The sequence below is a fragment of the Hippoglossus hippoglossus genome, chromosome 20 (assembly GCF_009819705.1).
Source record: "Hippoglossus hippoglossus isolate fHipHip1 chromosome 20, fHipHip1.pri, whole genome shotgun sequence".
NCBI classification, from domain to species: domain Eukaryota; kingdom Metazoa; phylum Chordata; class Actinopteri; order Pleuronectiformes; family Pleuronectidae; genus Hippoglossus; species Hippoglossus hippoglossus.
The window spans coordinates 19,055,784-19,072,943 of record NC_047170.1 but is presented as its reverse complement, the minus strand read 5'-3'; the positions used below and the strand labels follow the sequence as shown (position 1 = coordinate 19,072,943).

The following is a 17,160-nucleotide window of genomic DNA, read 5'->3' as shown; positions in this document are numbered from 1 at the left end:
CTCTCTGTGGCTGCACCCTCTTTCAGACAGCACATCGCCCCGGGGCTGTTCAGACATGTTAAGTCAGTGGTTCTAACATTTTTTCTGTCATGCCCCACTTTGGATCTTTCTCTCTCTCTGGCTCCGCCCTCTTTCAGACAGCTCACTCAGCATTTAAACATCAAGAAATTTAGTCAAACTGTCAGACTCACTCCAACACGTGACGCTCACAGTCAGGACTCCGTGTTAAAGTGACCGGAGCGACACGCAGACATGATCCGACTCCATCGATTAATAACTAAACACATGATCGTCAGTTCGTCTCCTAAATCATCTCATGAATAAAATATGAAACAGATGAAAGTGAACTAGTTCAGTTTCATCTGCATGAACAGAACTTTAAACTAGTTCATTTTAACTGTAAACTGACAACACTGAGTATAACTTTATAAATTACTTTATACTTATAACTTCATAAGCTGTGTTATCAAATATGTTTTGTGGCTCCAGACAAGTTTTATTTGGTGGAAGAGGAGAAATGGCTCTTTTGATAGTAAAGGCTGCTGACCCCTGCCAAAGAGGAATATCAGAAGATCTCAGGAAGTGTTGGAACAACCAGTGACCACACGGTGGAGCCAGAGGAGAAGACATTTGTAGATTCATTTAGATTTCAGTGGATAAATGGAAGCTTGGAACTGCAGGTGGCGCTAGAGGACAAGATAGAAGTTCACCAAAGTCATGAGCAGTCCTCCTCTGTTCTGTATTTAAGCTTTTCATCCCCTGATGAGTAAAATCCTAAATGTGTCTATAAGTGCTTAAACTTAGTATAATCCATCATCACACACACACTAAATCAAAAACTTAACACTGGTAACATGTGAATACTCACTAAATTACTAAATTATATTCTACTGCATCGAGTATTTATGAAACAATCAAACATACAAAAGGCAAAAGACTCTCCGGCTAAAATGACGTCTCATGGCTGACGCAGGTTTTACTCAGTACAAGACTGGGATGCAAATCCACACAGCAAGACAACAGAGCCAGAAAACACTTGGATGTACTGGGCACATACAAGTACAAGAGTCAAATATTTCTGTCCAGAACGTAGACGGGAGCCGTGTATCAAAATACTCTGCGACGTACGGAAACCTGGAGGCCGGACGTCCTCACACAGTCTGTTCACACTCCAGAAACTGTCACTGTCTGGAGGAGACAACGACCTGAAAACTGTGATTCATCGTTAAAAACACAAAAGTATTTGATCTGAGAAACAAAAAGACACAGTGTGTTAGTTCCTGTATTTCAACCGAAGCTGCGTCGCCTGAACTTTTATATCAGAGGTCAACAACTAAACTACACTCACCTGAACATGAATAAAACTCAGGATCAATCAATGATTCAACGTGAGACATCTTTAAACTGTTATTATCTCTAATTCCTCCTTGCCCCCCCACTCTCCAACTCGTCTCTTAAAGACAGAAATCAGACGGAGACACTTTCCCGTCCTCATTTCCACTAAGTCTTGTGATATCCTGTAGTTTTCTCTTTGTCAATCATCAGATAAAAACTCTTTTCTCTTCTCACTCCTCTGCTGCTGAAGCCTCGAAACTCTTTAAGAACAAATAACACAAATAAATATTCTCATTTCAGAAATGGTCGTAAGTTAGTCAGATGTCTCACTCTGCTCCGGTTTACCTCAAACATGCGTTGAGAGAGAGAAAGAGGTTAAACGTAACCTGAACCTGAGCTAAACACAAACTTAAACTTACCTAAACTTAAACCCACAGCTGCAGATTAGATCAGATTCTGCTTCTTGTGTGTTTGAATTTAAATAGTTTTGTTTGGTGGATGAATGAAATCAACTGATGAATAATAAAAGATGAATGTAGCGTGGTGGGAAAGCGGGGATAGTGAGAAGTTGCCACAACGCCACCTGGGGAGTTTCACCTCCAGGAAATACTAAAATATGGTGAGTGCAAACAGCACAGGTTCGTTTGAATCACGGGGCAGGAGACGTGTTGTACTAACAAGAAAGAACTTTAATATAACAGGAATAAATACAAACAAAAACACAATGAAACAAACAGAATAACAATTTAACATAAGAAATAAAACACTTTTGACATGAGCAACCAGGGACAGGGCTGGGACTTACCACGGCGACGACAACCAAAGAAAGAGGGAAGGATTAATAAACTCGCCACCTGTGACACAGCAAACCAACAAAACGGGTTGTGAAGAAAACACCACCACCAGGAATTGGGTCGCCGCCTCAGGCCCACAGCACCTGACCAACAATAAAAGGATAATTAAAACATGTCCGAATTGAAAACAACAAAACAACAAAACAAAACAGAACAACAAAACAACAAAATAAGCCAAATACCAACCAATAAGAACACAATGTAAATGGGATTTAAAGGTTGCTAAAAACTAGGCGTCCCTCCGTGGTGATCACTCCACGCACCGTGAAGGTGTAGCGTGGAGAGCCACAGTGCACGAGACAGTACGTTTTAAGAACGACACACTTCCTTGGTCCTGAGCCAGGCCGTCTTTAACTGTGGAGCCGTGCTCTTATCAGGCGCAACAGTTCATAAAAGTGTGGTTAAGACCACACTTTCCAGTAAAAGCCATAACAGCAGGTTCGTCTGAGGCGTGGTGGCCAATGACGGCCGACGAAGGAGCAGGGCCTCTAGGAAGGCGAAATAAACAAATTTAATAATTAATATGACAACATAACTGAATTTGATGAATAATGGGGCCATACGCACCACCCTGCAAGCCAAGGCACCGTCACAGTAACACGGAGGGTGGGAGTCTCCCCCAGCCGTAGATGAGTCCAGCTGTAGCATGACATAAACAGTCAGCTGGGGTAAGATAAGCAAGAGACGGCAGACAACGTTACTTACAAAGCAAACCCGCAACTGCACCCCGAACGTCCCCCGGCGGAGCGATCCCACACCAGCAGTCAGTCACGCTACGTATGAGGGGGGATATTTAGAAGGAACCAACCCTAACCCTAGCGGAAACAGAAGGAGGGGCGAGCCAAACACGGCCGCCTCCTTAAATACGGGACGCCTGACGTCGCCTAACGACTGGTGCGCCATTGCAACAGGTAGGGAGGGGAGCGCGACATCTGGCTACATCTGTATTGATCAGATGTAGAATTTCATTACGAGCACAATCTTTTCTCCATCAGTACAAAGTATATCCCATAAATCGGATCCTTTGGACGACGTGTTGTTCACACTTTGTGTTTGGTCACCGTGACAACAGCCTCGTGCACAGCTCCATGAAGAGATGATGGTCTCACTCTGGTGCAGAGGAAGTGGACCTCAGAGCTTCAACATCTGCTGGACAGATGTTAGAGCAGCGTGTTCATGAACATGGCGTCACAGTCACATGTTGCACTGACACACGTGTGTTGAGGATCATAACAAAGTCACATGATGACCTCTCCATACAGTGAGAACTTGAGCCTGTCAGGAACTGACTCTGTCAAACATTTCTTATCCTGAAGTCACAAAGAACTGAGACGGGCTTGAAGATGAAGTGAAATCATCATGTTGAGACAAGTGTCTCCACAGAATAACACAAGCTGTTCAACACAACAGGACCAAAATGTCCACTGTCTTCAGGACATCATCTCTCAGACACTTTCTGTCCCTTGTCTCTGCTGTGAACCTCCCATCATCAATTATTTCCCAGCATGCTGCTGTTCCCAGAGGCCTGCTACAGTCTCCCCCTTGTGGTTGTTCTGAGGTGGTGTCGAGAACGTACAACAAGAATCTTCATCTACGTTTGTATAAAACGTCCTCGGCTCAGTTTTCTATTAAATATGGTAAAATGTTTATTAAACAGGTTCCTCAGAGACTTAAAGATGCTCTGCTCTTCATCGACTCTTCTTCATACTGTAAATGTGACATTCACTTTTCTTCTGGTTGTTTCCATGATGTCAAACTGGTGATTTTGTTCTTTTACCTGCACCAAGGACGAGATGTTTCCACCTGTTTGTTTGCAAGAGGAAAGAAAAGCAGAGTCATGATTCCAGTGAAGTCGGTGGAAGGATGTTTATTGAGCATTAAAGCAGAGACAAGTAGAAACAGGACTTTTCTCTCTGAGATGTTTTTCTTCTCGTTACATCTGGTTGGTCACAGAGGAAATGATCCATGTGTTTGACTCATAGACTGAATATAAAGGCTTTGACTGGGATGTGCTGCTGTTATACTACAGCGCCACCTGTGGGTCAAAAGTAGAAAAGCCACCATCGCTCTGCACCTGATGCAGAAATGAAAACGTCCCATTTTTAAGTCCAGAGTTTTGATCTTTTGTGTCAAAGACAAAACTCTGATTTTAAACTCAAAGTGATTTGATTGTGTTTAACTTTGTGTTGAACTAAATCAATTTGTGACGTGAATCCAGGAACTTTCAGCTCATAAACAAACAGAATGTGGTTCTACACACATGGAGACAGACTGAGGGACAAAGGTGGGACAGAATAAAGGAAACTTAAACACATATATGTGACTCTTATAGAGGGGTTATATATTCTGCTTGTGTTGTGTCATTTCAATAAACACATTGTTCATGTGGAATAAACACAATCGGTGTGGAGGGCCATCTAGTGGTGAAGTTACATATTACAACAACCTCCTCTGATTCCTCTGGAGCTCTGTCTCCACTCTGCCTCCCAGCAACAAGGCCCAGTCAGAGCCGCTCTACACAACAAGCTGCTGCTGCTTCAGCCTCTGGATCCTCAGGACACAGCTCAGCCTCCGTCCACACACACTGTCCTCTTCACACTCAGCTCCACAAAGATCACCACTCCCATCTGTTGAGAGAAGAAGACATCAGTGTTACAGAGACTCACTTCATCAGCTGTGAGTCAGTGATGCAGCACATCCAGTAGAAAGAGCAGCAGGGACTTCAGTCCTGTTCAGAGGTGGAGCAGCTTCCTCTCTGCTTCATGTTCACGTGTTGGAATGAACACGCTAAGAGCTAAGTGTGTTTCCTCTGCATGTCAAAGTGCAGAGTGGACACCTGAGAGGTGGATTTACTGCTGTTACAGGTGAAGACATGTTTCACTGTGTGTTGATGAACATCTGCTTCTGACAAACTGGGACCAGATGAGACAGATGGACCTCAGCAGAGGTTCTGCTCTGTATAAAGAGCTCCTGGTTACCATGGTGATGAGGAGAGGCTTCAGTCCCACTGATCTCGGAGCTGTGACAAAGATCCACCTGATCAGTTTCTTCACTGATGAAGTGAGAGAACAAACTGTCTCAGATCAGATGAAGACGACAGCGTCTCTGTTCCTCGTGTGAGGCTGTCAGCTGTGGTCCAGCTTCATTTCCTGTTCACATGAAAACAACAACAACTGTCGTCTTCACGTCAACTCAATCACATGATCCCAAGCAGCTTGTGGCTCGTCTGATTGGCCGACTGTTGTCTCTCTGTGTTTCTGTCCAATCCTGACGTCTGTCCTCATTGTCCTCTCACAGCTTCACTGAGGAAACACTGAGGCCTGAACTACGAAGACACTTCAACATGTCCAGGAGATCTTTCTGAGATCCAGCTCAACTGAACCTGACAGACACAGTCAGGCTAAGTGGTCACATGACGCTGGTTATCAACTCGTTAAGTTAACTCAGGTTTTCCTCATCGAGATCTGAGCGTGCACATAAAAGGGGCGGGGTCTACTGTGTGTGACCAATCACAGACATGGACAGTTTGACTGACAGCAGAGCCTCATATTTCACAACCAGGATCAAACTGTTCTATAATAAAAATCAGAGGAGAACAAACACATGATCCAGAATAAAAGAAACTCAGTCACAGCTGCTAAATGCAGGAAGAACAGCTGGTGAAACATCTGGGATCGTGTCAATGTGTCAGTTACAGCGCCCCCTGGTGGCATTTGGTAAAAATATATTACGTGACCACGACATAATAACGTGTGAACGAGATAAATAACTCGAGGACACGAGATCTGAATCTGTTGTTTACTAACAAGACGAGTGGAAGACACACACTGTCTCACTGTCTCTGAGGACACACACTGTCTCACTGTCTCTGAGGACACACACTGTCTCACTGACTGAGGACACACACTGTCTCACTGTCTCTGAGGACACACACTGTCTCACTGTCTCTGAGGACACACACTGTCCTCACTGTCTCTGAGGACACACACTGTCTCTGAGGACACACACAGTCTCACTGACTCTGAGGACACACACTGTCTCACTGACTGAGGACACACACTGTCTCTGAGGACACACACTGTCTCACTGTCTCTGAGGACACACACTGTCTCACTGTCTGAGGACACACACTGTCTCACTGACTGAGGACACACACTGTCTCTGAGGACACACACTGACTGTCTCTGAGGACACACACTGTCTCACTGTCTCTGAGGACACACACTGTCTCAGAGGACACACACTGACTCACTGACTCTGAGGACACACACTGTCTCACTGTCTCTGAGGACACACACTGTCTCACTGTCTCTGAGGACACACACTGTCTCACTGTCTCTGAGGACACAATGTCTCACTGACTCTGAGGACACACACTGTCTCACTGACTCTGAGGACACACACTGTCTCTGAGGTCCGCGGTCCGAGTCCGGACCCAGAAGCCGTCCCGTACGGACCCGGACCTACAGCCAAAACAGAAGGTTATGATTTAAAACCTGACGGGGCGCTTCTATTTGTAACCGGCGCAGCTTTTGTAGTCTTTACGGTAGTGGTTTAGCGGATGAGGAAACGCACAGACCAATTGCATGCGAGTTAAGCCATCCCACGTGATACCACTCAGCCAATCAGGTCTGTGCATTCCAGGAGGTAAACATTGCGACTCTACAGTGCAAACAGATGAGAGAGTTAGAGGCAACTTACACATGAGAAGACGGGAGAAAGAAAAAGACAGATAGAGATACAGGTAGAGAAAACAAAGGGAGAGATACAGAGGAGTGAGACAGAGAAAGGGAGAGAAACAGAGGAGTGAGACGGAGAAAGGGAGAGAAACAGGAGTGAGACGGAGAAAGGGAGAAACAGGAGTGAGACGGAGAAAGGGAGAAACAGGAGTGAGACGGAGAAAGGGAGAAACAGGAGTGAGACGGAGAAAGGGAGAAAAACAGGAGTGAGACGGAGAAAGGGAGAGAAACAGGAGTGAGACGGAGAAAGGGAGAAAAACAGGAGTGAGACGGAGAAAGGGAGAAACAGGAGTGAGACGGAGAAAGGGAGAAACAGGAGTGAGACGGAGAAAGGGAGAAAAAACAGGAGTGAGACGGAGAAAGGGAGAGAAACAGGAGTGAGACGGAGAAAGGGAGAAAAACAGGAGTGAGACGGAGAAAGGGAGAGAAACAGGAGTGAGACGGAGAAAGGGAGAAAAAGAGGAGTGAGACGGAGAAAGGGAGAAACAGGAGTGAGACGGAGAAAGGGAGAAAAAGAGGAGTGAGACGGAGAAAGGGAGAAACAGGAGTGAGACGGAGAAAGGGAGAAAACAGGAGTGAGACGGAGAAAGGGAGAAAAAGAGGAGTGAGACGGAGAAAGGGAGAAACAGGAGTGAGACGGAGAAAGGGAGAAAACAGGAGTGAGACGGAGAAAGGGAGAAAAAGAGGAGTGAGACGGAGAAAGGGAGAAAACAGGAGTGAGACGGAGAAAGGGAGAAAAAGAGGAGTGAGACGGAGAAAGGGAGAAACAGGAGTGAGACGGAGAAAGGGAGAAACAGGAGTGAGACGGAGAAAGGGAGAAAAACAGGAGTGAGACGGAGAAAGGGAGAGAAACAGAGGAAGAAAGTGATTCTAAAACTGTTCAATTGTTAAGATGTGTTGAGATTTATTATCTGTAAAATTGGTTGAGACTTTTGGGTCAAGATGTGAAACAGAAAAAGGGAAATTCAAGCTTTTGCTCCCTTTATTTAATTTTTCTGAAGTTAAGCCCTTTATTTGAACATGCACAATTTTCACATTTTATTTATTTTCTCTTATTTTGAAATGCAGCCCTACTTTTATGTAGTTAATGAGAGAACATTATACATATCTGCAATCATACATATATGTTCAGTTCTTTGTTACGTGACAATAAATATTGTCAAAAGGTTTTTGAATCGTACTGAATTCATTTGATTTGACAGTCAGGTATTTAGTACATGCAGATGTTGATACAACTACTAGGCTACTTAAATATGTATCACACTAAATAGTTAGACATTATGATCTTCCGGACCTTTGCTTCAAGAAATTTTCTATAACTGGACCTCTTTAAATTTGAGTTGATTACCCCTGGTGTAGAGTCACTGTGGTCAGTGGGCGGAGCTTTGATACGGGTTGATCTCCAACTTAACCTGGAGCAGGTTAGCCGTTCATCAGAAGTTACCATGGTGATTTACCTCGTTAAGAAGTGGACGAGCTTCGTAGGACTGAAAAAAACTAAACCTGAAGTTAACCTGATAACCACAAATCCTGCTTGGTAGCACAGACCCTGGATCTGTGATACTGACTGTGTTTAGTAACATACTGATGAAAGCAGCGTGGACTGACTCCAACCATCTACTGACCTCAGAGTCTCCAGTCGACAGGTTGGACTCTGCTGTAGATCAAGCAGCTCCTTCACTCCTGAGTCCTGCAGGTCGTTGTCTCTCAGATCCAGTTCTCTCAGATGAGAGGGGTCTGACCTCAGAGCTGAAGCCAGAGAAGAACAGCTGATCTCTGACAGTCTGCAGTCCCACAACCTGAATAAAGAATAAAACTTAATTGTAAATTAAACTGAGTTCATGTGTGAAAATAACAGACACATATTCATGTCACACAGACTCATAACATGGAAGATAAATATGAAATCAGACATGTTGGACTAAAAACGAGTCCTGATTCAGTACAAATAGAATATTTGGACCCGGTCTCTGTCCTGCAGATCAGTTTAGGAAATCCAGAACTAAACTCAGTGTTTTAACAAGTAGCTGAATATTTAAAATGTCACAGATTAATTAATGAATGGATTCAAGTTATGTATGAAGAGGAATTATGTTAAATTAGAATTAAATGAGATAAATTGTGTATAAATGGTGTTTTATAGATATGAGATCTACAAACGTCAGTCAGTGAACTGACCTCAGAGTCTCCAGTCGACAGGTTGGACTCTGTAGAAAACCACACAGCTCCTTCACTCCTGAGTCCTGCAGGTTGTTTAGACTCAGATCCAGTTCTCTCAGATGAGAGGGGTTTGACCTCAGAGCTGAAGCCAGAGAAGAACAGCTGATCTCTGTCAGTCTGCAGCCCCTCAACCTGAATAAAGAATAAAACTTAACTGTAAATTAAACTGAGTTCATGTGTGAAAATAAAGGACTTTGACTAAACATCACTGTCTCTGTTTTTAGACCTGAAGTCTGAGTCAAGTTGTTCTGGACATTTTCTGGAACTTTTCCTGCAGCCTCCTAATAAAGTTTCTGAGTGAGTCCATGTGAGAATAGAGCAGGTGAATGTCCAGAGGATTCACAGAGAGCGAGTGGACGTGTTGACGAGGTTTCTAACACGTGACGGACGTGAAACTGGAAGAACACAAATATCTCAGGATGAAGAAGAGGAGCCGTACACGTAGAAGACGAAGACGTCAACTTGGAAACACGAGGAGATTCCAGATCTTTTGGTGATGAGGGCCGACGCCGGTGTGGATGAGCTGTAAACAACAACACTGATCTTTCCACAGCAGAGTTTATACGTCATGTCCGGCCTCCTGCTGCTCCACACGTTCTTCATATGTGAAAGTCAAAGTCCAGAAAATGTCCAGACACTATTTTACAGAGTTCATGACTGAAAACAGCTTGAAAGTCCTCGTGTCCTCGGGGTTCAGTTGTTTGTAATATGTAACTTCACCACTAGATGTCTCTAAATATCTTGCTGGACATGTTCAGGAGTCGTACACGTGAACAAGTGGACTACGTTCACATGTACGACACCTGGAGACGTCACTAACTCCTTCACAGTGAACCTGTAACTTAACATAACTTAACGTAACCATGGTTATCATGGAGATATGTGTTTTGGCTCCGCCCCTCGTCTGAATGTTCCCACATGTTCCTGTTGCTGTGAACGAGTCGGACCCGGACAATCTCCTGCTGCTGCTTCAGCTCCAGAGAATGTCCGACCCACTTGTCAGAACATGTTCCACAGTTGATGTGTGAAAGGGCGAGCAGTTCTATGATCATGTTTCCTTGAAGTGGTGATGATCTGAGCAGCAGTTGGACCAGTTGAAAGTGGTGCAGGGAGCCTGAGGAACACGTGTGTACAGGGCGGGACAGAGATCTAGTGGTGAAAAGATAAAGGCATGGACGACCCCGTGTAAGTCCTGAAACCAGAGGAAGGGTTTCATGTTGGAAATGAACCCAAAGTGGAAGAAACAGGGCTGAAGAACTTGGTCCTAAAAATAAAAGGAATCAAATATAATCAACTTGGAGTCTGGACACTGAGCCCAGTCCCAGAACACCAACGCAGCACGCTGTCATGTGGTCAGTCCGCAGGACCACCGGGACAAGTCCTGGTTAGCTTCCACAGAAACATTACTGTGGAGGTGAGGGGGCTGGGAGAGCACCCTCACCTGCTATAGAGGATCAATCAGCGCAGGTGAGAGCTGTTAGCTGATTGGTCCTCATGCTTAAAAGGCAGCGTCGGCGCTGCCTCAGGACTCAGAACTCAGGAAGGAACTCAGAGAGACTGAGGCTCCAGAGACTCCCGGACACTGAGTGGAGGACTGGGCTGCAAAGCCAGTCCGCTTTAAGTTGGCACTTTGAATTTATGTTTATTTGTGAATAAAGATGTTTAAGAGCAACACTTCCGTCTCTGGCTGTGTGTGGGAGAGCCCCGTGGCAAGGACGATTGCCACAATTACATGTACACATTGTCCAGCATTGGATTGTTTCTCTGTCAGTAAAACTTCAGTCACATTGAGCCTGACTCGGTCCTCAGCTCATTCTACAAACATCTCTCAGCTCAGTATCAGTGTTCACTGTTAGGAACACATGTTCTGCACTTTGACCTTCAAGCTCCAGTGTGGAAGATTCAGGTGAAAGGATCCATTGTTAGAAACTGAAGAGAAAAGAATCCTAGAGATGTTTTCACTAGTTTCATCTGAATTGTACCAGTTGTTGTTTTCTTTACTTTAGAATGAGACATTTATATTTAAATACTTTATATTTACAGACTTTAGAATTAAATACTTTATATTTAAATATATACATTATATTTAGACTGAACCTTTAACATTAAAACATGATGTCTGACCTCAGAGTCTCCAGTCGACAGGTTGGACTCTGTAGAAAACCACACAGCTCCTTCACTCCTGAGTCCTGCAGGTTGTTGTCTCTCAGATCCAGTCCTCTCAGATGAGAGGGGTTTGACCTCAGAGCTGAAGCCAGAGAAGAACAGCTGATCTCTGACAGACTGCAGTTCTTCACCTGAATAAAGAAATATGAATATTAGAATGTGTCCTCCTGTTGTTGTGGATCGTCATCATGTCAACACAGACTCTCAACATGCTGCTGACCTCAGTCCAGTCTGTGACCTGAAGATAAATATAAGATCAGACATGTTGGACCATTGTTTCATTCATCTCCTTCTTCTCTGTGTGTTGGTCACTGAGCAGGTTTGTGTAATTAAACACTGTTTAAAGTAGGGATGGCTCCTGACAGTCACTTCCTGTTTGTTTCTATACTTATCAACTGTCCAACGTGTTTCAATCAGAATGTGTCTTATTTTGAAAACCTGAGGAGGACGAGTGCTCGGCCTCAGTCCACATGTTATTTACTGACACTTTCTTAGTGATCAGGAGCAGGTGAGTGCAGGTGAATGGAGCTGATGAGGTGGACGTGACTGACAGGCTGGGTGAGGGACAGATGACTGAGGGACAGTGAGCAGAGCAGAACTGAGACAATTTAAATAAATAATGACCCAATAAGAAAGAAAGTCTGAAAAGTGAAGAAGGATTTAAGGACCTCAGAGTCTCCAGTCGACAGTTTGGACTCTCCAGTCCAGAACACAGCAGCTTCACTCCTGAATCCTGCAGCTCGTTGAAGCTCAGATTCAGTTCTGTCAGATCTGAGGGGTCTGACTTCAGAGCTGAGGCCAAGACTTCACACTGAGTCTCTAAGAGTTCACAACCACTGGGTCTGTAATTAAAGAAAATATCTGTTAGAATAAAATCAGAAAACACAACATTCATACAAAACGTGATCATGTGACCCTCACCCTGGTAAATCCCCTTTTTGCCTCATGAACATGTTAAAAACTCCTCAAGAGAATCCTTTCAGATTTGGTTCAAGCGTTCATTCAGACTGACAGAGGAACTCATTAGATTCAGGTGGTCAAAGGTCAAAGGTTACAGTGACCTCATATTATTGTGAATGCAACATGTCAGGAACCTGGAGGGACGGACACTGCACTGGTTGGTGGTGGCGTACAAACGCAGGGTGGGAACACACACACACACACACACACACACACTAGGAGGGTCATACTCATATTCATGTATCTTCATGAATCAGATTTTCTTTCACTCTAATATCGATATGGTTTTTGAACGAACTCTCAGAAACTGCTGCTTTAGGATGTGTCTGCTGATGCAGCTGAGATGAAGCTGTTAGAGCAACGTGACAAGAATAAAGTAGTTTACAGCATCTCCATGACAACAGGGTTATTCTTTAGAGCAGAATATTGTAACTCTCAGTACAGAATATACAGTAAACTTACTTTAAAGGTTTCCTCTCTGTAGCCTCTGATTGTGGATGATCCATTTCGTGTTTGTTCTTTTTTCTCTGAGTTCAAAGAAATAATCATTAGAAGAAACAACACATAATAAATAAATAGCAGAATTATTGTAAATATTAATATTTACCCTTAGTCTTCTAAAGTAGTAGAATCCTGCTCCAGCTCCTAATACTACACACACAACGAGTACTCCGACCACAATTCCTGCAACTGAACCTGAAAAACCTGTAATTCAGAGAGTAGAACTGTAGCATCAACAAAGTGCAGTGATGTGTCTTCAGTGTAAAGTGTAGTGTGTGTGTGTGTGGCCTCATCGTTCCTGTATGTTCTCCTGACAACATGTGGACATGATGCTCCTGATGAGCTGGAGGACGGAGCCCTGGGGGATCTGCTCCACCAGGAGGAACCCAGGGCTCACTGCACTAGCCTAAGGTCTGACAGTCGCTCTGAGGATTTCATCAATCAGTTCTCGTCTCATGGGATCTTACCTTCCTCTATCGTCACGTAGCTGTTTGATGAAATGCGTCTCCTCTTCACTACTGAGTTCACAGGTGAACGTTCCCTGGTGATCTGAAGATAAGTGGTGCAGCGTGAGGCTGCCTGACGCTGACACATCCTCCACCTGCTGCCTCCACTGCTCTGAGACCCTGGGGGGGCCGTCGACCCCGGTCTGGTCCACAATGATCTGATTGTGGTTGAACTTCCACACCAGGTGTGTCGGGGGTTTGGTGTTTGGAGCAGTGCAGTGGATTGTTGTTCCACTCGGTGACACATGGACGGGAGCTGAGAAGAAAAGGGATCAAATAATATCATCGTTGTCAGAATGTGGTTTCAGGCTCTGATGAGACTTTCTGAACATTTCCTATCATCAGAATGATTCATGTGGAGGAGGGTGTGGCCTTGGAGTGATGAACTGAACTAGAAGGTCACTCAGTGGAGCTGATATCTCCTCCAAGGACCAACAGTCAATTCAAGCTGCACCACATTTCACACACATCTGTCCTCTCAGGGAAAATGTCCAGAAAGGTCCAATGTTAAAGAAAGAAAACTAATGGATCTGTTCAATGTTCCATTTGTTTGTTTGGGCTTTAAGCAACATTACACAACAACTACTGGACAGATTTCCATGAAACTTGGCAGGAAGGTGTGTTATGGGTCAGGCTCAGAGAAGAACTCATCACATGTTTGTGTGGATCCAGGATTTGTTGTTTTTTCACGTTACCATTGTGAGAGAGGACGTTTTTCAACATTTTCATTGATTTCCCTGCGAATAACTGATGAAGATGAAGAAACAATCTGACAAATTTAGAGGACTGATATTTATGAGTGTGTGAACTTTGGTGCAGATCTTGGGCCTGGTGAATTTCAAAGTGGTTTCATAAGGAGACTGTTGGGCCTTGTGGAGGTCTGAGCTCTACTGAGGGACCTGTGGCCCACGTTCCATCCTCACAACTAGTTTAGTGGAAATCTGTTCAGCAGACAAAGAAACAAACGAAGTAAAGATTGAGAATCAGCATTGATATAAAATGTCAGTTATCTGTAGGAGCAGATATAAATATGCAGCAGTACGGTGAAACAAGCAAAGGTTCAGTTCCATAGAGCAGATTAAACGTACTGGGTTGATACCACACCGCGCTCCTCCTGCCACTGCGAGTGCTGAGGCTGCAGATCAGAACAGTGTCTCTGTCTGACAGTGTCAGTGTGCTGCTGATCTCATAGAGCTGCTGCTCCGTCTCCTTCACTGAGGTTTGGTTCTGAAGGGTCACGTTGGACGGAGGCCTGGTGGACCAGGTGAGCTGCGGCTCGGGGTAGATCCCCTCTGAGCGGCAGGTGAAGCTGTTCTCCACCTGCTCAATGTCCACGTGACGCACCGGAGCTGCAAGACAACATTTCTCTTTTAGAACTCATTGATCATCTTTGCCTCGTGCACTGTGGAGCTCTTCATTAATTTGACATATTGTGCTTATTATTTAACATGTCACATATGAGCCAATATGTGGTGCTGCTGACATCAGCTGTGTCTCAATTCAGGGGCTGCATTTGAAGACCGAGCTCCAACGAGTGGATCCGTCCCCGTCCAACCTGTCCCAGGCTTCATTGCACTTTAGTGACTCACCATGTTTCAAAGAGGTAATGGTGCCGGCAAGCAGCGAGACGTCTAATGCTTAAGTATCAGCTTCAACTCAACCCAACAGTACACATGTTAAACAAGTAACAGCAAGAAGAGACAAATATCATTTCTAGTATTTGTGATCTTTCTTTACCATCTGCTCTCAGGTTGATGAATGACTCCTTGTTGCCTCCAGTGATGGTGCTGGTGTAGCACTTGTATCTGCCCTGGTCCTGAAGCTGCAGCCCCGTCAGCCTGATCGAGGCGTTTCCTCTGGAGATCTGCTCTTTGAACAGCGATGTCCGGCCTCTGAAGCGCTCGCTCTGGTGATCAAACTGGTCTCTGGCTCTGTAGTAGGAGTGGACACGAGTCTCTCCTGCTTCCACCTTCATCCAGTGGATGGCTGGGACTGTACCAGGCTGAAATCTGCAGGGTAAGATGCAGCTCTCCGCTAAAACGCAGGAGACCTCATCATCTGTGAGACACCGGGTAAAAAAAAACAACCAGTTCAGGATCAACTGTGGTGAATAGAAGCTTCTTAAAAGTGCAATTAGAGCATTTGCTCTCAGACGGATTGTGAATGTAAATATCCTGATGGAACTGTCTGTCTGTTTGGCTGTTGACAGTTTAACATACAGTAGTTTTATCTGAGCTGCTTTCACAAAACAACACCTCCTGCCACACGAGGCATTCGAATATGTAACGTACATTTACTGTCAAACCAACAATATGGACTAAAAGAGGCTCAGATTCACACCAAGCTGGGAAAGTTGTGTGTTGATCACAGAAATGTTCATTTAGAAAATTGACTTTGAGATTCAGCAAAATCTGAACATTCTTTGTGATGAGAAGAATTTAGGATCTGCAAATTTAGACGTAAAGAAAGATTTATTTTTTTGTGAAAGTTTGGTCAATGAACTTGTGTTTCCTGTCATCATAAGCAGCGTGTCTGTATGGGACCTTTATTGTGAAGGGTCACCAGCGGAAGTGCTGGTTGTTTTGATTGAGCTTTGACTTGATGTGGAACATAAACAACATGTCTCCTGGTTCAAGTCCACATTGTTCAGTTCTTATTTTACTGTGAAGTCTCAGTAAAGGAGAATCAAACCCTCGGCTCCATGAACATCAGACAAGTGAGAAACAGCCAGTGACTCGGTGGAATAACGTGTTGTTGCTGATGGACTCACACTGGCCACTCTACGACACATGTTTCTACTGGTTTCCACACACAGACACTACAACCAGTGCCGGCGCGTCCACACAGGAGAACAAGGCAATTTCCTCAGGCAGCTCTTTGGCGAGGGCGATGAAATGTATGATCACCAGCTGTCAAGAGCCAGAGGTCGATTCAATTTAACGTTATTTAACTTCACTTCAGACTCGTAGGTCAGAGGTTGACTCTTTGAGAAAATAAAATCCATTGAGAGGAAACTGCAGCGACGGAAATGATCTGACTGCGAATCTAAAAAGAGGCGACTATTAAAGGAGCAGGTATTCAAACCCAGAGGTTTGAATACCCGAACCCTCTTAACAATATTCACTGTGCTAAATACATATTCTCACACTGCACATAGTCTTTACACTTTATGTATTAGTTTAATTACAATTATATTTTCAACAGAGTAACAGAATAATTAAACTAGTATTTTAATTTGATTTGTGTGGTTTGAATATATATGAACATAAATATGAACATTTAAACTCAGTAGACGTCTTTGATTTTATTTTTGTTCTGCATATATTATTATTATAATGCTAACACACTTGAAAGTCGCCATTTATAAGCAGCAACAAACAATTAAAATATGATTGTAAGCAGATTTCAGTGTTTCCGTGTAGATTCCTGCACTTTTATCTAAATTATAACTGGTGACAAACACTGTAGAATAATGTGCTGTTAAAATTCTCATTGAATGTTTATATAATGTTTTCGGTTTGTACAGTTTAGTTATAGAAGAGAGGTCGGATCACAGACAGTAAATAAAGACAGACAGCTCCCAAAAAGTCAATAACATTTGATTTGTATAGCCCATATTCACAAATCTAAATGTGTCTCATAGAACTTAACAAGGTGAGACATCCTCTGTTCTTAACCCTCAAGAGTAAAAATACATAAAACTAACGTAGAAACCTGAGAGAGCCACATGTGAGGATCTGTCCCAGGACGGACAGACGTGCCAAAGATCCTGCGTGTAACCTCTTTATATACAGTCTATGGTCTACACAGAAACACTGGCGGGCTTTTATTTTGATATGTGCAAAGGCAGCAATGCAATCATTTATGTTTATGACATTA

General features: G+C 43.9%; 1 protein-coding gene and 1 long non-coding RNA gene across 2 annotated transcripts in view; one reads left to right on the top strand and one right to left on the bottom strand.

Annotated features, from left to right (window-relative positions):
- Positions 1 to 315: 315 nt before the first annotated feature.
- Positions 316 to 17,160, top strand: part of LOC117753598 — an 18,288-nt gene continuing 1,443 nt past the window's right edge. The window contains exon 1 of the long non-coding RNA XR_004612271.1: positions 316 to 704. This is a non-coding gene — a long non-coding RNA (uncharacterized LOC117753598). The remainder of the gene's footprint in view (positions 705 to 17,160) is intronic.
- Positions 12,660 to 17,160, bottom strand: part of LOC117753578 (butyrophilin subfamily 2 member A2-like) — a 17,645-nt gene continuing 13,144 nt past the window's right edge. The window contains exons 4-8 of the mRNA XM_034571754.1: positions 15,019 to 15,339; positions 14,370 to 14,630; positions 13,243 to 13,506; positions 12,882 to 12,979; positions 12,660 to 12,801 (exon numbers count right to left, since the gene is read on the bottom strand). Of these exons, the coding sequence (XP_034427645.1) occupies positions 12,733 to 12,801; positions 12,882 to 12,979; positions 13,243 to 13,506; positions 14,370 to 14,630; positions 15,019 to 15,339 (1,013 nt within the window). The 3' untranslated portion in view covers positions 12,660 to 12,732. The remainder of the gene's footprint in view (positions 12,802 to 12,881; positions 12,980 to 13,242; positions 13,507 to 14,369; positions 14,631 to 15,018; positions 15,340 to 17,160) is intronic.